Source organism: Falco naumanni, chromosome 2 (assembly GCF_017639655.2).
Source record: "Falco naumanni isolate bFalNau1 chromosome 2, bFalNau1.pat, whole genome shotgun sequence".
NCBI lineage: Eukaryota > Metazoa > Chordata > Aves > Falconiformes > Falconidae > Falco > Falco naumanni.
The window spans coordinates 20,148,560-20,170,716 of NC_054055.1; the positions used below are offsets into that span (position 1 = coordinate 20,148,560).

Here is a 22,157-nt window from a genome sequence, read left to right on the forward strand (position 1 = left end):
GTTACTTGTAACACCTGTTGGTTTATGTACAGACTGTGCAGCTTCTTCTGTCCTGGCAGCACAACAGGGAGAGAAAGAGGACAGAGGCACTCCAGCCCGCAGCAGCTGCACGCACACCTACACGGCCACCCACAGTGGCAACAGCCCCCACAGGCGCAGGAAATCCCTGTTCCCCTTCCACATCTTTTCAGATCATTTGAGGAAGAATCACCTACAGCAGCCGCAGCCTCTTCCCAAACCTTTTCTGTTTGATAGCTCAGTGACTCAGCTTGAGCATTACTTGAGATTTATTTCTCCTTTTTCCTCCCAAGGAATAAGGATTATTTTTTTTTCTTTTTTTCTGTATACCATGTTACCCTCTGTGAGGGCAAAAGGAAGGCAGGCTGTAGGGAACATCCATGCCCTAGCCCAGACCTGTAAGCAGGGGAAGCACTGCCACTTCCACTGCAGCCGTTTACAGACATGGCCTTTTCAGCTTGCCTCCAGACGGGATGTGAATTAAGTTGGGACACAACTGCTTTAAATCTTTTGGAGCCCTGTAGTCAAAACCGGGGAACTTTGGATTCAAGTACTTTTCTACCCAAGAAGTAACAAACTGCCTGGAGAGCTTCCCTTCTCCTCTCCCCAGTGACAGCTTGCACTCCAGCTGATGGCCATTTCCCCCAGCAGAACGAGATGTCGCCATGTGGGAGCACGAGGCACCTCCTTTCCCCTTCAGACACCACACAAACACAGAACATGACAGAAACAGGGATGGGGACTGCAACCTCCCGTGGTCAGCTTCTCTGCCCAGAACAGAAGCCAACAGGATCCCAAACCCAACGCAGTTAAGGGGGTGGAGGGAAGGGACGTGACCTAGAGCCACAGACATGCTCCCCCACACTCTCAAGAGGATGGTTTTCTCCTGCCTTCCTCACAAAACCAAGGAAATCCAAAGCACCGTTCCACCCCCAAGAATCAGAAGGCAGCACACACCACCACCCCCTCCCCAGTGCTTGTGAATTAAAAGCACATGCCTGCCCCACACTGTGAGCACATGCCGTGAACTGAAGTTTAAAACCACAGGGAACAAAGTCAGTTGTGATTTTCTTCTCATTTTTGAGGGGTGAGAGACAGAAGATACTTTACCAGAGAAAGGAAATGCTTTTAGAAAGCAGGTTACCTGTAATCTTTATTTGGACAAGGAAGTAAATACACATTTAACTAGGTTTGATGTTTTAATTGTGTGCCATTGCACAACAGTTCATACTTACACTTGAACGTGTATCATTAACTGTTAAGTTCCATTTCACACCCAGAAATACACTCAATGCTTAGAGAAAAAGGGAAGAAAAATCAATACAAACAAGGTGTGTCAGAAAGTGATATAAAACAAGATTTATTTGCAAATGATTTTGACAACAAGGAAGCAAGTATCTCCGAGCTGTGTATTTCAGGGATTACACATCAGTTCCTTTGCCTTCTGAGATTTCCATTTGCATGCAATATGGGATACCTCTAGGATTCAAAATGAACTTTGAAGTGTCCTTTTTTGCCTTGCTGTGCTAAGTAATTCCTTCCACAGGCACACTATAGGAGAGTCAAAGTCTTTGTAATGAGCAGCTGTCACAGGAAGTGCTCAATGAAACAACCTTGGCTTAGAAAGAAAACTGTCACAAGAGCCGTTTCACGTTTGTTTAACACAGTGTTAAGTGCTTCAAGATTCCCCCAAGGAGAAGTGCCTGGTGCTGTACATAAAACAAAAAAAACCAATAGCCAAACCCAAACCAAAATCCAAGAAACCCCCGAAACCCAAACACCAACATCCACCCCTAAACCCAACAGCTATACCGAAACCTCAGATTTCTTTCCAATGTAAGAATGCACAGTACATCTGGTTATAACCTGAGTTCCCTCTCTTGGAAGCTAAAGAGCTGTATCTCACGTTATTAAAAAAAAAAAGTTCAAGATTTAGTAATAATTACTATATACAGATGAATTCAGGACAAAGGCAATGCAAAGTGAGCACTGATTTACCTTAGTGCCTGATTGTGGGAGGGTAACCTCTAAATTATGGTTAGTCACAGCAGTTGAAGAGAAAGACAGCAGCATCTTCAGAACATTTCTTCAATTTATTTCCACCCTTCTACCCAGCATCGCTCTTTGTCTTTCAAAAGGCCAGGAAATTTCAACTCTGAAGTCATATTTTGAGTTAGATGAGATAGGAAATGTATTCTGAAAGCCCTGTATGATTAAGTTCTCAGCAGACCGCATTAAGCGTGTCTTGGTTTAGGGGAAAGTCCAAAGGGAACACCAGGAAACAAAGTAATAGCTACTCAAGATGGGAAATGAAAGAATCTGAACCAGATCTTCTTTCAATACAGTTCTAGAAAACATTTCTTTTTATAACAAAGGACTTATTTTTTCTCCTCTTCATGAAGCTCAGAATAATTCAAATATCAACACCAGAAAAATATTATTTTTCCCCCCTCTCCATAAATACAATAATGCAAGGAAAGATGTCTAGATGTTATTGTCATCAGTTCAAATAAGGCATTAATGAATGAATTAGATCATCCAAATGTAAATAAACGTATTTATATATATATTTATCTATAAAAATACAACAAAAAATTAAAATAACTTTATAAGGGTAACAATTATTGTGTTGGTGACGACCATTTCATTTAAGTATTTAGGCAACAAAAACTGGAGAGAATAATAGGAAGTCTTAGCAATATTATTTTATTTTGGTCTACTTCAGAAAGATTAAAACAAGATCCAACTGAAAGCTCTTCATCAGCAGCCCACACACTATGCCACCATGGAGGTCTCCCTACATCTTCTGGGGAACCTAGTCCATCTGTATGGAATAAATATACTTGATCATTTCACATCAACTGTTACTGAAATGATCCTCAGAGCAAGGCCCAGAATCTGCGAATCTCTTTAAGCTGAATACCCTAGCTAACACCAGACTGCCTCCCGAACAAGCTCAAAACTCAAAATGCAATAAAGATTTCAGAACAAATGTTGTATTGACAAACACTGCCTTCTTCAACCCCAACTCGGCCATCTCCAGAGAATGCCAATAATTCACAATTACCTCCAGTGGTTATGTTCTCCCATTAGACAGCTCCAAGGCTTTACTCCTCTAAGTCATGTGTATCCCCAAATTTGTAGTGTAGTCAAACAAATACGGTTGAGGTTTTTTTGACTTCTGATTTGGGCAACAGAGGTGCACTGCAGCAATTAAGCTGCAGGTGCCAACATTCCCATTTGGCCCCTAGATTTCATGGTTTTAATGGTATTTTTGCAAGACAAAAGTGGCTACATCTCATTAAGATTCCAAAGTTTGTAAAATCCCTACCCTGAAAACCCAGTATTTGCTGAGAAAGTATCATATTTACTAAGAGCGTGAATTAGCTCCAAGCACACCATGTTTAATGACAACACTTTAAAAAGACCCCACGCACTCTTGTTCTCTTACATATCCAGGTCTGAAACAGATAAATGCCATGGGGTTTTTAGGAGAAGTCTTGTAGAAGTGATCCAGTTTTCAAACATCATTAAAGGTTTTGGCATAACATTATATGAAATCTGTAATGCAGTTGCTAACATTTATAATCCAGTAATCATTTATAAGAAGTATTATTGCATTTTAAGCGTAAAAATATAGGAGGTTCTATAAAGAAAATTAAAATAGCATTAATCTAATATTGATAGTCATATAAAATAACTCACAATTATGTAAGTTTCCATATTTAATTATACATTTAAAAATAAGTTATAAAAATAATTAAGCTTCTTTAAAACCCCTAAGATGTTTTCTTTTAGGAGTTTTTACTCATATCTACTGATTGTCTAGCATCGGCAACAGCTTCTGGTACTCGAACAGTCATATTATCCATCGATTTCTTCAAGCAAATTTGGCAGCCTAAACGTGATCTGTAGGGAAATACGACATTGTCGTTAGTTTTAGCCAATCATATCTAACAGCATTTACCCCCTTATGCCTCCAACATTCAGCCATCCTGAACGTATTATGATCTAGAAACAGCCACTCTTGTACATGGTCTTAATCAAGATCAGTAGTGAACTGCATGCATCAATGCAAAGATATACGTGGCAATAATAATGATTTACATTAAATAACAGAGTTCATTGCTATCATCATTAAATAACAAGTACATTGGAAAGGTATACACCAAGTACTTCCTATTGCTGAGTGCTGAGACAACATACAGTAAGGGTGACCCTTCCACTTTCAATGGGTCACCAATAGTTAGGTCAAGCGCAGGGAGTGACATTTGATCTCCCAAAGGACATTTGGCATCTCTGAAGAGATGAAGGCAATGAATTTGAATGAAAGCCTCATAAAAGCATAACCTATCCTATCCAGGGTCCAATGTCTTCAAACTAAACAACTCCAGATTGAGTCATTAAGACAGAAAAGTAAGAGTGAAAAGACAAGAAACGTAGAAGAGAGAAGACTAAAATACTCATGGCACCTGAGGAGATGTAATCCTTCACTTTTCTACCTATCATTTATTCAACATGAAAAAATGTTGTATGTAAGCAACTAAAAATCAAAATATTTAATACCACAACAAAATTCTGCAGACATTATAAGCCACTTTTATTACTGAGATATCTTTAATTCAGTGTCTATGCCTTGGTACTGAAGTACAGAATACTTAAAACATTGGCAAGGACGGGCAGTATCTTGTAGCACTAGTTGAAGGATTTAATCAGTACAGGAATGTTGGCAGAGATACTCTTAAAAAATGGTACTACATTAACATCTACACAGAACTCTTTCAAGCATGTAGTGATCAATTAAAGCCCCCAATTCAGTACTATACCCCGAAGTAACACTTTATGTAAGTGACTGTATACCACAAGTTACTGGATTGTCCATATTAATACATACATTAACCAGAAGATTTAATCTCATTAATATGTACCCATAAAAATAGCTTTAGAAATGGAATCTTATAAATATGACTTCTGGCATTTATATGCAGCATTGCCCATATGGCTTAATTTTACTAAAGTATGTTTTTCCACTACAAACCAATGCTGACTGCATACATACTCTGTAGCATGGCAATGGATTCACTTCATGTGAAATCACACTGCCCTTTGTTTTGAGACTGCTACACAGCAGTACAAAAACCTAGGCAGCACTAAACACTGTGAGAAACAAACTACTTTCTCCTATTCAAATTCTTCCACAGCATTTACAGTTTTAGAGATATTTAACCAGATTCCTCCACCCCTTAAAGGTGAAGAAGCTTGGACCCCAAAAAAGATCATTTAGTCAATCCCCGCAAGCAAGCTATTTTTTTAAAAACCAATTACTTATCCTTTACAGGGTCTCCACTCTTATCCCACTGCAACACAAAACTTAGTAAAGGATTTAAGTACGCTACATGAACTGTAATATTTTCTTCATACTCAGTGACTCAACTGAAGAATTCCCGTACCTGTTACATCCCTCTACAAAAGCTCTATTGAATTCTTTGCTTACCATCATGTAGTACAAACTATAAAAAAGCAGCAGCCCACAGACACACGATTAACATGTCCAGTATGCAATCAAGACTCACTGTTCTTCAGTTCCGATGATCTCATTTTAAAAGTTGGGGTGCTACCGTCCATTCCTTTGATGTGGAAGCAGTTTTAAACCAACTAATTAAGCCGTACAGACAGTAGTTGAGAAGTGTCATAGTTCCTGTAGAACGCCTGGGTGAATGCTACCTAGTCATCACCATTTGTCACTACCCATTTTACTTATTTGCCGTAATATTAATTCTATGGACTCATCCAGTTTGAGACAGACACTCCAAGAAGCCCTCTGCAAAGGAATCTTCCAGTGCACTGACATGGCGTAACATCTCTGGAAACAGCAATGCAAAAGAAACTTGACTTTTTATGTTATCTTTTTATATTTTAAGTGCACCTTCTACATCACCCACAGGCTCTTCAGGCAGACAAGTTTCCTGCTTCTGATAGGTTAGCAACAAAAATATTTTTCTACTTTTTAGCAAGCTGTTTCTCTGCATATTTTTTTTCCTTTGGTATTCTCTTTAAACATTTAACTTGCCAGGGCTTGCCTCTCCCCTATCTTACTACTTTTAATAATCCCTACTGTTCCACAGTTTGTCAAAACAATTCCATTTTAACCTTTCTAATTATTCCTTCATTTACCAAAAAAAAAAAAGCTTTCATGGCAGCTGCTAGCTGAAACTTTCCCAAATACAGTCACTGACAAGAAAAAGCTTTTATCCTTACACTTATGATAGAGCATAGTAGTGCATCTCCATTACACAAGTTTGTATTAGCACATGAGACCAGGTATCAGTCACTCAAAACTCCACCTTCCAGAAGAAGTCATCCTCTCACACATATAAAAGATCCCTGGCCATAGGAAGAACACATCATGTTAGGAAAACCTGACAGCAGTACAAGTGTCTTCAGAGGGCCTAAAAATTAAATTCAGTTTGAAGAACTCTAGGAGAACATAGAAATATTTAAACAGAAAGCTCTGGCTTTCTACTGTTTGTCAGTAAAAGCTCCTTGCTTTAAATCTTTAATTAAAAGATAGCCAAAGAACAAAATTTATTAGATCACTGGCCTCCAGAGCTATTTAGGATTTGGTTTGGCCCAGCATCTAAAAGGTTACTTTTAGAATTATGGTAGATGGTAAGAGTGAAGTAAACTCACCCTTAATAGGCTTATGATTTTTTTCAAAATTGAAAATGTTTTTTGGGGAGACAGGAAAAAGGATAAAACAAAAGAAGCTAAAAAAAGTTTATCATAGCTTGACTTCTTTGCCTTTACAACCTCTCAGAAAAGTTAAGATTTGGCTGAACTGAGAAAGTGTACTGTCACATGGAAACAATTACTATGGGATTCCCATTACTGATATAAGGAGATAAATGAGTTAACTCAGTAATTCTTCACACAGACATAAAAACTCAATGCTATATAGGCCAGGTATAAAGCCCTCCGACATCACTGGAAAAATTCTGCAAGAACAACTGGAACAAGCAGTTACCTTGAAGCGTGACAGAAAGGGCTTATGAAACCTTGTTAGGGTGGAGCTGTCTACTGTTCATACAGGTATGTTCTATGATACAGGCTACATGTACACCAGCAAGTAGCACAGCCCACTAGGAATGAGCCTGCGATGAAGATGCGATACCCTAATGACACGGTACATGATGGTGGGAGAGATGTAGAAAAAAGGGTTACTTCAGAATACCACTAGTCTGATCCTACGCACCGAAATGCCCATTAGCAGTCAGGGCACATTTTGGGATTAGTTTCACCCAAAGGGGAATCTGGCTTGTGTGCACCAAGAGCACTCTGACACGAGTCAAAGCATGACAAGCGGGGACACTGCCATGCAGACACTGTTTATCCTAGAGAAGGCTCAGGGTGAAGATCTTATCAATGTACATAAACAACAGTGGAGTCTCCATCTCTGGAGATACTCAAAAGCTAACTGGACATGGTCCTGGGCATTGGCTCTAGGTGGCCCTGTTTGAGCAGGGGGTTGCACCAGAACACCTCAAGAAGTCCCCTCCAACCTCAGCCCTTCTGTAATTCTGCAAAAAGATCTGACCAAAACTAAAATACCAGTGTAAACACATTCATAAAATACATTAACTAGCTACAGGCTAAGACAGACAGAAAAGAGAAGGGAAACAAGAACATAAAAATTCACACACATGACAGCAGCAACAAAGTTTTTGTTGAAGGAAGTGGGTTTTTGGTCTTTTTTTCAGCATCTGACACTTCCACATCAGACACCTCTGAAGAGCAAGTACTGGTAACTGCCACTCTTCAGTTACAAAAACTGAAGTTACTACTTCTACTACTACTACCACTAACATCTTTTTAACATGAATTCAGATAAACAATATTTAAATTTGACAGTCCCATTTGTGTAACAGAATTCAGCTATTCATTAAAAGCCCATTAAGGCATTTAAGAATACTGGACTGCCCTATCTGCAAACTCATCTTTCCATTCTTTGATGTACTGAAGTGTTATGCTGCCTTACGTTTCTGTGAGGCCGTATGCCAGGTCCAGCATGTCCATCTCTTCATCAGTAATTGCATCTAGTTTCTCAAATATGTGGTCTTCAAAGATTAAATGGCAAGTTGAACAGGCTAGCGTTCCTTCGCATGCACCTAAAGAAAAAAAAAATCAAGGTAACAGAAAATCCAAGTTTCAAATTAGAGCACAATTTCAGAAGAAACCTTTCATACGTCTCATACAAGAAGTATCTCTGTTGATTAATAAAATTAATGTTTCATATATTCCCACATTCATGTATCTACTCTGCATTCAACTGCCAATGGTATTTCTACAGTCCCTACAACATTAAGATTTACTTGAATGCTGTAGTTAATTAAAATACTTAACTAATTCTCTTTCTACCATTTAAAGAGAGAAAAGTTTTCTACTGTAAGAATGCAAAAGCAAACAATGCTGCTATCAACCAGCTCTTCTTAATTTATTTCCAAGGTTGATCCTTCTATCCTTCTCTTTCCCATCATTTTGGGGCTTCCTCAAAAAGTTCAACAGAGGACACTTGCTATACAAAAAATTCCCCCGATGTACAGAAAGGAGGGATTTTTGTACTTGTTATTTTTTCTCATTCAACAGAACACAAATTCACAGCAATACAAGTAGTCAGGCATCAGCAGAGATCGTTTTCTCTGTGTTAGAGGCCTACATGCATTACTAGGTAATGCAGCCCAAGCCAAGGATCTAGTAATTTGCTAGGGTTGAACAGAACAAGCATCAACTACACCTGCTTGCTAGAGCAATTAAGTCATCACAGAACAGTGAAAGTTTGAACACTAACAAATTTGTCTCTGCCACTGTATAGGGCTAGCACACAGTTCTCCCCTTTGCTGAAAAACAAACATGCAATTTCAAAAGGAGGAGAAAGCTGAACTCTTCATACTTGTGTAGAGACTGGAGTTGGGGGACAAAAACCCCCACCTCTGACTTAAACTGGTAAAAGAGAAGCAGGTGGTACTCTTGATTTTGCTTTCCCTGGAAATGAGTAAATAAGTGAAACTTGGCTAATGTATCACGACTACACCACCTCTGTACCCATACAGAAACAAAGGGAAGCAAGGCTGTGAAGTATAACCACTGCTATGAAAAGCAGTGGGATTCACTATCAGACCACAAGAACCACACAGAAAGTACCATGCTGTTACATATAGTAACGGTATCAACAGCATATATTCAAAGTGAGCATGACACTGTACTAAAAGACTTGAAATGTATCATGTATTCAAGTACCTACAAATGCATGTGAAAAAGCTGATTTTAAGTAAAGTGTCAAATAACGTAAAGTTTGTCATTCAGCAGTTTAAGTGTTTTAATGTTGGCGGAGGTGAGGGAGAAAGGAGGGGAAGAAAGAACACTAATCAATCTATTTGAATAGTGAAAGGTTTTTCTGCAACTACAAAGCCGGGAGCAGCAAACAAATCGAGTGCAGCTGAATCAGTCAAGTTTTCGAAGTCCTTATAAAGATTATTATTACTGCACTTGGGATGCCCCCTAGTGACAGAAGTGAACAGGTAAGATATACATTTTTCCCCTCACTTTTTTCTAAACACAGAACATGCATTTTTACATTATTTATACTGCATTATTTCTCTGCCCTTGTATGATGTTTCATTAACAAATGATTATTGAAATGGGACTAGCATATTACAATTGAAGATTGTTAGAGTATTTCCAATTTTTAGTTTGGCTTCTGTTTAACAGCATTATCTGTTATTTCCCGCCCCCGCCCTTACCACAGTGCTTTAACATGGCTGATGCTTACACAAACTAAGAGAATATTTACTGTAGAATATAAGCAGGCTAGCCATATTTAATAAGTGACACACAGAGCTAGTTACCCCAACCCGTAATGCAAAAGATTTTTTAAGAGCTAATTCTTCTTCCCCAGATGTATGCAAATCTAGACATAAGAGTGGTCTCAGACTTATGTCTGAGATTTAAAACCTTATCAAGGATTTTATTCTAGCAGTGAAATTTATTTGCACTTAAATAAAACACACCTCAGATTTCAAACAGCGCTATACTACCCTACTTTCCCGCCCCACCCCACCCCCCCCTCCCGGCTAATTGCTCCAGGCTATGCGCATGCACACATGCAAACTGTACTTTCACTTCCTGCTTTATTTTGTACTATTAATTCTTAAACTAACGTTCACATAAATACTGGTCTGGAGGTATTTAATCGCCATTAACAAACATCCCTGCTTTGCACGGGCAGAATTCTACAACTTCAATGGAACTAAGTACAGAAAGTGCAAAAGCTTGAAGGAATACAGAGGTGCTGTAACTTCCTCCCATTTTGATTTTAAGCAGAACTTGCACCGAGTTAGAATTTCACCAGGGCACTGGTCTCCTTTACCCCAGTCTTAATAAGAATTAAAATTCTCACTCTTCCCTTCCAACTGACATGGATTTGGTTGTTTCTTTCACTTAGCACACAAATACTACATCAATTTGTGCTACAAAAAGCCCAACAATGAACTGAGACAGCATAGCAACACCAACGTAACCAGACACCGTTAAAAACACACCAGTTTTGTGTTGTCTCCAGAACCTTTCAGCTCACAAGAGTCTGCAGGTGGCATCTTTCAGACTCCACCTTGACAGCACTCTGTCCACATTCCCCTCCTTGAACATTCAAGCAAGGCTCACCCCAAATATTTTTTTGGTACTTAACCCAAAATATTCTATGCACCTGCAGGAAAGAACAAATGGGGAGAAAATCCAAATAAAGTACAGCTAGGTTTTATAAATAAATTCATAAGTAAATATTCATTTATAGTTGGGCTGAATGATCTTAAGGGTCTTTTCCAACCTAAATGATTCTACAATTCTATTAATATTTATAAATAAACTGGTAACATAACAATGTCTAGACACTGGATAGAGTATTCAGTGAATCTACTTACCAAAACCGTCTATGTCTAGATTATTATCAACAACAACATCCAACAGTGAATCCCCAGGTTTTCCTTTGGCTGTTAATTTGTCACCATCACGATTTATGAAATGAACAGTTATTTTATCTTCTGAGCTGAAAAAGAAAAGTATATAACGGAATTAAAGAAAGAATTATACAATTTTTTAGCTCTTTGACTGAATACTATTAAAGCAATAATCAACTCTAGCAGCACGGAAACCTAACTGACTGGCTTTTAAAAGCTGTAACAGGTACAGCCATTTATTGCTGTACATTGAACAAAGGCCATGAAAAATAGGAAGAAACACTTGGTTTGTGTTTTATCACTAGGAACTATACAGAATCCTGATGTTTTACCTTTCACCGAGTCAGAGCTATCAGAGCTATTTTATTTTAGGCACAATAGCCGTATTTTTATCAAAGCAAAGAGCTTATGTAAAATGCTTCTCTCCACAGCTTTCTGTGGACCTCTGCTTTGGATTTATGAAATTTTAATTGTTCTCATCATTAACATTTAGGATGAATTTTAAATTTTCCCATTCCTGCTTAAAGTCCAAGACATTTTACTTTTTAGTTCAAAATTTGATTCTCCTCTCCTCCCAAACATGGAAATACTCCAAAAGCAGAATGCTTTTATTGACCACAGGTTCTCTTAGGATTTCACCTTGTAAATACCAATTCCAGTGAAGTTCAAAGTTTGGACACTGCCTTCAAAGAAAGGTGGCTTTGTATTTTCCTGCTTTGCTTTTCAGGCAATTAATATTTATTTAAGAAAGAAATCTCTCGCAGTCTGCATATATGTTTAAGACTAAAGCTTTTAATATGCACAAAACCCCAAGATTCTTTTTGTGTTCCATTTTATGTTATTTGACATGCAAATTAAAGGAAAGCTTTTAATATACTAACAAATAAAATACAGTTTGTTTGCTTCTAAACAGACTATTTTCTTTCCTACAGAAAAGTGAGCAAAACAAAAAAACCTTGTTGGATGGACAGCAAAAAATCCTACCAAGCGATAACAGATACAAATAGAACAACTGAAAGCTAATGCAAAAATGTGTTTCAATGTGAAATCCACGTTTAAGAACAGCATGCTTAATATTACTTCTGATCTTTTTTAGTAACTGTGGGCTTTGGGTGATCTATCGTATGGAAAACACACACGCTTGAAAAATCAAGTGGCCCCTAGGAAAACTCTAACTGTAGAGCTGAATATTAAAGCCAAAATTTGCAAGTAGCCATAATGAAACATCAGTGAACAGATTATTTTTTGAACTGGTAAAAGAAAAGGTGTTTTTAGCAATCTAAGCCCTAGCTTGTTTTTCAAAACAACAAATGTTTGTTGCTCTAGACTTAATACACTTGCCGCAACTGTAAGCTCAGTTGGCAGCAGTATGCACTGTGATTCACTATGATGTCATGTTCAATTCTTGTCATATCATCCCTCAGTCCATTCTCCAGAAGGAAAACACAAGCTACTATTAACTACAAATTCATTCCAAAATTATAATCGATAATGAAGGATTGACCTTGCTGAGCTGCAGAATGCAACTGAAGTGTGCACTATAATAAAATGCAGGTATCTTAAGATATATCTTCACAAAATGCAATCAGTGTTGCACAGTCACCCATGATATCAAAGAACCACCTCAAGCAAACTGTTCTGTGAGGGCTTAAGTTACCAGTTTGCTTTTCGTTTTGCTCCTTTGCTGTGCTAACACTTCTCACAGCACAACCAAGGAAACAAGAACCCACTTCTTAAACATACTAGCACAAAGTTCACCACCTCCATTGGTAGTTTAAGACTTGCAATCTAAACCCATCATCTGGAAAGGTATAAAGTCACATTCTGACAGCCAAAGTAAACCACTACCGCGTAATGTTAAACTGGTTCACAAAGCCCTTCCAGAGCTCACAGAAATACACTCTCATTTACAGAAATACTTCTGTCAACACAACCCTGACAGGACACACAATGCAAGATGTACTTACACTTAGGGGCATCCTCCATCCACAGCAGAGACTTGGCAAGTACTAAGTATTTCTTCCAATATCCGAAACATACCCCCATCCACTATTACAGGATGAGGTGATCACAAGTAACATGGACCAAACAGCAAGATTGGAACCTTTGTAAGAGACAAGTCAATCTCACTCCCAGTTTTCAAAACACACCTGAAACTTGTCTTCACCTGTGATTACATTTTAATCTGGCATAATACCACAGTGTCACAAGAAGAATGGTCCTGCCCTCCCTGCTTTCTTCCTTTCGCCCCCAGAAACAAAACTGGCCCAAACACAACCTTCACAGCTCAATGTCCATACAAATGTCTGAACCAGCACACAGTCAGATCTGCCACTTATGTGGCATTTACATCAACTTAAAGCCATTGTGTTACTTCAACTTTGTGATGTAATAACACAATCTAAGCTTAATGATCAGCTAAAACTGATCTCTTTAATATAAAAAAGAAAAGTGGGTTTGGGTGGTCCTCACTCCAAACTGCCCTGCCATCATCCTTACACCTGTACTACAGCAAGTCAACTCATTTTGCTAATCTGGCTGAAAATCAACCCTAGTAACACAGTAGCCCCATCTGAACCAGCAAGCAAAACTGACAGAAGTGCCACTGCCCACAACAAAAATGAGTAAACAGGAATGGGATCCTCTTCTCAGCAGTAACAATCTTACATTAGCTTCAGCCAGTTGTGGAACTGCACCATGGCTGTGCATGCCTAACTGGTGTGGCATGCAGCAACAGGACAAACTAAAGTACCACCACTAAGTTAATGACTTTTGTTAAAAGATCACTAGAGTAACTAGTCTTTTCTACAGGATCTAATCCACCATGGTTGATAAATTTTAGTTTCACTTATTTGTAATAAAGTTAGAGACAGCCTTCTTAAGTCTTCCAGTAGGATGTTTTTCTGCTATTGCCATCTTTACCACTCTTCATATAGGCAAAATGTGTAATTTTAAAAAATCACTGAGGCTTTATTATGCATGAGCATGAGTGGTGAAAATACTTTCAGAAGTGTGTGTACATAATAATCAGACTAGTCAGACATTCAAACCACACAGTGCCGATCTTTTAAATGACTATGAGATATCATTAAAAAATAATAATCACACCTGCATGAAACAGTATTTAGACTTCATAAATTTCAAGTAACATGGCTTTTGTCTACCCATACATTGTTTGCGTGAAGAAAAAAACCCTAACCAAACACTACCATACTGTGAACTAGACACAGGCAACACACATGAAATGTGCTAGGTCTATGCAAAGTATAAATAGCCTCAGGATTATCAGGAATGCTGATTCTTCATTCTCCCATCCCTGCCTTTGCCTTCGGCAACTTGGGTGCCACAGCTGGAGCACCTGCCAGTGAAGACAACAAAAAACAACAACAAAAATAATTGAGCACCACAGCCTTCTCCACATGCTAGATAACCAGGTCTTCCGGAGAGGGCCTGCATTTTCCCTAGTCTTCCTTTTATCACTGACATACCAATAGAAGCTTTTCTTCTTGCCATTGATGTTCCTGGCCAGATTTAATTCTATCAGGGCTTTAGCCTGAACCCTGGCTGCTTGGACAATTTCTCAGCATCCGTTCCAGGATACTGTCTTTGCTTCCACCCTCTGTAGGCTTCCTTTTTGTGTTTGAGTTTCTTCAGGAGCTCCTTGTTCATCCATGCCAGACTCCTGGTACTTCTGCCTGACTTGCTCTTTGTTGGGATGCCTCACTCCTGAGCTTGGAGGAGGTGATCCTTGAATATCAACCGGCTTGCTTGGGCCCCTCTTCCCTACAAGGCTTTATCCCACGGTACTCCACCAAGCAGGTCCCTGAAGAGACCAAAGTGTGCTCTCCTGAAGTCCAGAGTAGCGAGCTTGCTGTGTGCCCTCCTTGCCACCCTAAAGATCTTGAACTCCAGCATGTCATGGTCACTGCACCAAGGCTGCCCTTGAGCTTCACACTGCCCACCGGGCCCTCCTTGTTGGTGAGAACAAAGTCCAGCATAGCACCTCTCCTTGTTGGCTCCTCTATCGCTTGGAGAAAGAAGTTATTACCCACACATTCCAGAAACCTCCTGGATTACTTATGCCCTGCTGTGTGGTCCCTCCAAGAGATTATCTGGTCACTGAACAACCCCATGAGGATCAGGGCTTGTGAACATGAGGCTGCTCCTGTCTGTCTATAGAGGGCCTCATCCACTCAGTCTTCTTGATTGGGTAGCCTGTAGCAGACCCTCACTGTCACCTGTCCTTGCTCTCCCTTTAATCCTGACCCATGAGCTCTTGTTTGGCTCCTCATACATCCCGAGGTGGAACTCTGTGCACTCCAGGTGATCATTGACATAGAGGGTGACACCACCTCCTCATACCCCTGCCTGTCCTTCCTAAAGAGCCTGTATCCTTACATTCCAACACTCAAGTCATAGGAGCCATCCCACCATGTCCCAGTGATGCAGCCCTGCTGCAGGTGTGCACCCACCTCTTAATTCCTCTTTTACCCATGCTAAATGCATTGCACAGAGGCATTTAAGTTGGGCTTACTGGCTGGCAATGGTAAATTTAACCAGCCCCACCTAACTGTCAGAAGAGTTTCATGAATGAAACTATTATACAGGCCTCAAAATACAGAGGTTAATCTGAACTAATCCTTAAAACATGTAGTAATTATGTTGTGCATCAAAAATATTGTATGGCTACCTACACAGGTATAAAAGAATTCTGAGATAACTACTATTCACTATGAAATGAAAAGGAAGGATAATGGATAAAAATGGAGCAAGACAAAGAATGAAATGGAAATGAACACATAACACCTGATGCTTCACTGAAACACCTGGGAACCTCTGCTCACAAGAGTCACCTCAGGTAATGATTTTGTATAGCTAGGTCTTCATCCTCTAGACACAAATACAGCTGATTTTACATATACAAAGAGTGAAGCATCTTTTTATCTCTTTACACTGACTGTGTATTTGAACAGCATAAAGTTCAAGAACTGGATCTCAAATAATACAACATCCAGAAATGGCAGGACTAGAGAAAATAACTTGCACATAAAAGGAGAGCACACTAATATAGATCATATAGAAAGAAGTGTTTTCTTTTTCTCCCAACTCATTTACTCATTCAGCCAAGCGATTACATGGAATATATAAACAATACATTTGAAATACTTGCTTAAGAGAGCTTTTTTCCTGGTATGCTTGCGCAATGAATGTGAATAAATTCCAATCTGTATTCAGTCTGTTTGTTAAAGACCTGAGGGATTACTATTATGTAAGGAAAGGTTTTCCCTTTTTAGTATTCTTTTCCCTCCTATTTTTACCCTGTTCAATAATTTCAATAACTTTTAAAAAACTTGACAACATTTTACAATGGCATTTTTCTATTTTGAATTAAAAGCTGCAAATCAGGGACCTCAGTATAATTATCATCAGGGCCCTCAGACTTATTTTTAAGACGCTCAGCTGGGTCACTCAACTATCAACTGCCCCACCTCATACGGCAGTACTAGAATAAAAAGTTACTTTTAATATGGAAAGAGGCTATCTGCTGGAAGTAAGTAAAAGAGCACCTACAGGAATGTTTAAAAGCATACCACCGAAACAGCTTTGATGGTGAAGGTGCTACCCAACCCTGTGGAAACAGGCTAGGCTATGCCCCTGATGTTGGGCAGCTGACTGTGGGTCCTGTTCTGAGTCAAAGAAACTTCTCTGGCAATCAAGTAAATTAGGCTTTTAGGACTTCTGCATATTAAATACAGACAGCTAACTGTAGGCTCTGACCTATCTTTAAATATACAAGCTACAAGCCAGAAGGCCATGCATAAATACAGTCTTTGACTACATGCAGTAAGCTGCAAATCTATCGTTGTGGGCTGTGGAATATTAAATGTCTACAGGCATAATGCATTTTGCAACACCTACTCATACATACTGGTGAAAAGAGGAGGTGTTCTGCACACTTAGACGCAGAAGTGCTCTTCAGTAATGAAAAACTATACCAAAGGCAGAAAATATCTTTAGTATTGGGCTCTGATGGGTGCTGTACTTCCACCACAAGCCTAGCCAGTCACAGCCGTTTAGAAAACGAGTTTGAACACAGGAACCCTAGTTTAGCTTTCCGTAACATTATAAGCTCTTTCAGCGAGGCTCCAGGTCACATAAAGCGTGGTGGCTTAACAGCAACGTGCGGTCCCTCGGCCCGGGCCGACCCTCCGGCACCTCCAGCTAACAACCCCCGGCACGGCTCGGCCTACCCGCCGTGGGCGCCCGGTCGACACCCCGGGGGCAGCCCGCCATCAGGCTCCCCCGCAGCGCGCTTCGGTGCCACAGCCACGGCGGGAGCCGGGGCGCGGAGGCGGCCGGCACCTGGCCCGAGGGGGCCAGGCGGCGGCGGCGGGGCCGGGATGGCGGGGCCGGGACGGCGGGGCCCTGCGGCCCACGACGCGGCGAGCGACCGGGGGAAGGTCACGCCGCGGCAGCACAGCTCGGCCGCCCCCACCCGGGCGGCCCGTGCCACAGACGGCCGCCGGCCCCCGGTGCCCTCAGCACCGAGGCCCAGGCAGCGGCGCGGCACGGCATGGCACTGCCGCGGCGCGAAGGCGGCCGCCACCGTGAGGAGCCAACCCGGCGCCTCGCGGCTCCGGCCCTCTTACCTGAGCACCGCCCGGGCAGAGAGGCTGAACAGCCGGGCTGCCCTCACGGCAGCGCTACCGCAGCCCGGCCTCGTCCCGGCTGCCGGCGAGGAGGAGAAGAGCCAGCGGCGGGAGGAAGCGGCGGCAACCCGCAGCAGCCGGGCCGGCCCCGGGGCAGCCATGGCGGCAGCAGGTCGGGAACGCTGGGCCTCCGCGCCGGCACCGCGGGAGGGCGGGGGCAAAGTCCCACCGCTTACGCCTCTGGCGCGAGCAGCGGCGATTCTCGCAGCTGCCTACGCAGCGCGCTTCCCGCCCCCCTTTGCGGGGAAAGAGCGGCGTTACGCAAAGTGCGCAGCGATGCGCTGAGGGAAGGGGCCGGGCCTTACGAACACCGCTCGCCCCAGGGGCCGCCTTTCCGTCAGCTTCCCTCTTACTCCCTCAGAGCGCGCTGCGGGCCAGTGGACGCTCTTTGGTTCCCAAATCCAAGAGCTAGCCTTAGTCTTCCCGGGAGGGCGGTCCCGCGGAGCTCGGCCCCTTGCCGCCCTGCCTGGTTGGGTCTGTGAGGGATTTCTTGTCACAGCTTGGGCCAGGGCCAAGGTTTAGCGCTGCCTGGGCCCTGGCGGGGTCCCTGACACTGTGGAGGTGACACCCAAGGAGCTGTCACTACATCCCAGATGGCTCCTCCATCTCTGGGAGGCCAGGCCTGCGAGGGACTGGGCTCCCTGGCTGCAGGCAGGGCAAGAAACATGGCCCCAGGGAAGCAGAGCTGGCAGCTCGGGAGTCTCAGCTGTCCACCGGGCTGTCCAGGCAGGACCGCTGAGAAATTCCCAGTTCCTCATTACTATTTCTTACAACAGAAGATCAGCTTCTAAAACCCAGGCATCAGCAAAGTGACAGCAGTGCTATCAGAGGTTTTAACAGGAGGTGAGCATTCATGGTGAATGGTTGAAATACCAGTACATGCAATAGGAAATTCTGAGATTTTCTGAGCAATTACAGGCTGCACTTGTAGACTTAATTTGGCTCTCTGCAATGCACACGTTGCTCTACAAGCCTGGTTAGGTTAGATGGTTATGTGCATCCCCTTCACTCTGCTGTACCCAGACTGGAGAGTGTTGAGTGAATGAGGAAGAAATGGAGCATTTACTTTGAAATGATTCAAACAGGAGGAGAAATAAATGGGGAAAAGGAGGAAATGTTATTTATTTCTATTGCACTTGAGGTAGCTGATGCTATTCCTGATGTCTTACGATTTTACAAGTTTTTTGTCACATTAAAGTAAGATCAGAGAGGGAGATAAAATTATACTATATAACTTTAACTGGTGTATTTTCTTTAAGGAGAGGAGAGAGTTGTGGTGAAAATGTCAAGGGCCTCCAGACTGGCCATAAACCAAGTGACTTGAATGTGGCATTTTTCTCTGCTTCAGGTATATAGCTCCTACCCTCTTATGTTAGACTCAATGTTGTTAGAGTGATTCCCTTTACCTGTTACAAATATGGCGAATGTCAGATTTTAATAGTCTGAATCTTGTCTTTTAAGCTTTATTTCAATTATTGCTATGTCAAAGTAGCCTTTATAGCACCTACACTTTATGAATCTCATTATAGCAAATCTGTTTCAAATAATCATCCTTTACAATCCAGTATTCTTCCCATAAAAACAAATTCACTGTTCTCCCCATCTAGGTTTAGCATAGGATTTTTAAAGTGTTACAGTTATCTAGATGCACAGTATATCTCTGCATTTCAGCTGACATGAGACTGACCATTTTTCCTGTACCTGTCACAGATGCTGCCAGTAACTTTACACAGGTTGCCACTGTGTAATACAGGCAGGACAGCTTTCAGTTGTTCTTTGATTACTAGCAAAATAATTGCATTTGTTCAAATACACTGTTCGTAGAGTAACATCTTTTAAACATAACTGAAGTAAATACACTCAGTATGTTTATTAAATCATATATTAATATAAATGCAGATAATATATGTGAATATAGCATAGAGCAGTCACTGAAATAAATACTCAGAGGGCCAGATCCTCAGCTAGTATACTGGTATCCATTCACCCATACTGTGCCCTTTTTCATTAGGTTTCACTCTTTTTCAACACAAAGGAATGAGGCCACAAAAACTAGTTTATTTCAATATTGTCACTACAGCATAGGGTTATATATGCAGTACTGTTAAGGCAGTATGTGACTAGATACATACAGCTTTATGTGCATTTTTAATACTCTAAAATGAAAACAGCACATCAGATAATCTAGTCTGACTTTAACCAGAAGGCTGCTTGTCATAAATTAATGGTTAATGCAGGAAATAAGCCTGAAAGGGACCCTCTGGACCTTCTAATGTAAACATCTGCTGCCACATGCAACTCAAGTAACTAAATATAGAAGTATTTATCCATTTCTTAAAGGTTTCTTGCTGGTATTAACTGCACTGAAAAACAGTCCCAAAATGTCATTACTTGAAAGGGTAGAAGGCTTAATTATTTATTAATTTTCAAGTAATTTCTTTTATTAATTTTATTCTTATTGTAGGATTATTTATACCGATTTGTGTCTGGTCAGGGCTGCCCACGAGTTTAAATAGTTTTTGTTCTTTGTGATGTCCACCCATCATTTGTTGTACCCTGTCCAGCCCTTTTATTTTACTGTTGCTACTAGTTTCCTTTCATAAGATTGGAAATGCTTACTATTCTCCTGATTATCCCACTTAGCTATTTGTGCATATGTTAGTTTGAATTCACCCTTGTTAAACATGGGTGACTAGTTAGTACACTCACTTCAGGTCTTGTACAGTGTCTTTAATAGAAATGTATGGCCCTGACACATCCTAGGATTGCTTTTGATTATTTTTTTTATGTACAAATCAAATTAATAGCCTCAAATCAGTTTGTCATCAGTTAATATCCCGTATGTCCCTTGTTGCTTCTTATTAATGAAGCCATCATTGACAGCAAGAGTTCTTGGTTCCCCCAAACTGAATGTAAGTTCTTTGAGCTTTGCTTCAATCTACTTTGATACAGGATTTTCATTCATACACCATTTTATTGAAGAAGGTCATTTCCACTAATCAGCTTTACCCCACGTTGGACATGTTTCATAGCTCTGTTCCAGCCCTCAGACTGCCATGGCCCGGAGCACATTACCCCTTTGCAGAAGTTTAGTTGGCAGAGTCCAAGGTCAGCTCTTTCACTGATAAGAGCAGTTGTGAAAAAAAGCTAGTAGTGAGGGCCTGCCTCTCCCTTCCTTTGAGAGCCACTTACAAGCTGAGGCTTTGCACTGGCCCCTGCCTGTGCCACCATGCAGCTGCGCAGCAGCCCTATTTGTACTGTCTTGCATCTCTGCAAGCCTGCCCCTGATCCAGACTCGCTGACTTGGCATTCTGGCTTGGCCCGGAACCTGCCTTGTCACTGTAGGCCTGCTGGGTAACCACTGGACTGTGTCTGACCCCGACCACTGTCTCTCAACCAAGCCTTGGCTCTGGCTTGCTGCTCCACATCCTGGCTCTTTGTGGGTGAGGTGACTGCTTTCACCTGCCTTGGCATTGTGCTTATCTCTTGGCACACCTTCTATTGCAGAGCAGCCACCACTTGCTGCTCTCTAACACCCCACGCCACCTCCCACACCAAACACAGAACCCTCCTAATTCCCTCATAATTTCTATATAATGTGTGCTTTTGAGTGGGCAAGCTTGAAGAGAATGGTAGAGCAGATTAGGTCAGGACACCTCAATGAAGTAAGTGTAGCAAAGTGAAGTAAGAGAAAAATTACAGACTGTGTACCTAACATCTCTCTGAATGTCATGTTGCCTGTGTGCAAGTTTTTGTTGTTTGTCTCCATGTCATGTTCATTGTAGTAGTAAACACTTTTCAAGAAGCGCTTTCCTATGTATTTGTATATGTTCTTGCACATTGGCAAAGAGATGTAATACAAATACTTTTTATAATTATGTCCTCCAATTCTTTACTATTTTTGAAGTTTATGTTTGTAGGAGGCCAACAAACCACTAGATGGCAAACAATTTCAGCGGGATAATCGACAGATATTCACCCAATATTCTGTCATCAGCTTCATCACTGAGGCCACAGAGTGTAGTCCCATGGCAATTTATAGAAACCTGGCGTGAAGCTGACATGGTCCTTCTATTCCCTGCCTTTCCCTTCCTTTTGCTGTTTTAGTGTTCATGAACCAGGTGTGGGGTGGATTCATACAGGTCATCTGTGGAAAAACTAACTGGGAAGGGGCAGGGGGGGGATGGGGGGAGAGAGGAAAAAGAAGAAAGTGGTTTCCAGCCATTTCAGTTCCATGAACCAGCCTATAAACCCCCAGTGCAAAACAAGTATTCTGGGAAAACAACAATCCTGTCTTGGATTGTTTTATGGTACTGTGTAAAGGTACTACATATTCTTCTATTTGGAATAAAATTCCAACGGTAAGGATGATGAAAACATTACATATATATACACCAATGATCAGCAGATGATTTCTGTA

At 41.2% G+C, this 22,157-nt stretch overlaps 1 protein-coding gene across 1 annotated transcript; it reads right to left on the minus strand.

Moving 5' to 3' along the window:
* Positions 1-1,362: 1,362 nt before the first annotated feature.
* FDX1 (ferredoxin 1) lies at positions 1,363-18,085 on the minus strand. Its single transcript, XM_040583533.1, has 4 exons — positions 17,678-18,085; positions 10,992-11,116; positions 8,054-8,183; positions 1,363-3,927 (listed from the first exon to the last, which is right to left on the minus strand). Exons 1-4 carry the CDS (start codon positions 17,836-17,838, stop codon positions 3,813-3,815), a joined length of 531 nt encoding a protein of 176 aa, XP_040439467.1. The 5' UTR covers positions 17,839-18,085; the 3' UTR covers positions 1,363-3,812.
* Between the last annotated feature and the right edge of the window lie 4,072 nt (positions 18,086-22,157).

Bases quoted from the DNA above. Each gene is read 5' to 3' on its own strand.
- FDX1 (XM_040583533.1), bottom strand. From the start codon at position 17,838: ATGGCTGCCCCGGGGCCGGCCCGGCTGCTGCGGGTTGCCGCCGCTTCC. The intron at 8,184-10,991 runs GTAAGTAGATTC...TTTTTTCTTTAG, and splicing joins TCTAGACATAGACGGTTTTG to GTGCATGCGAAGGAACGCTA. The intron at 3,928-8,053 runs GTAAGGCAGCAT...ATTTCCCTACAG, and splicing joins GCATACGGCCTCACAGAAAC to ATCACGTTTAGGCTGCCAAA.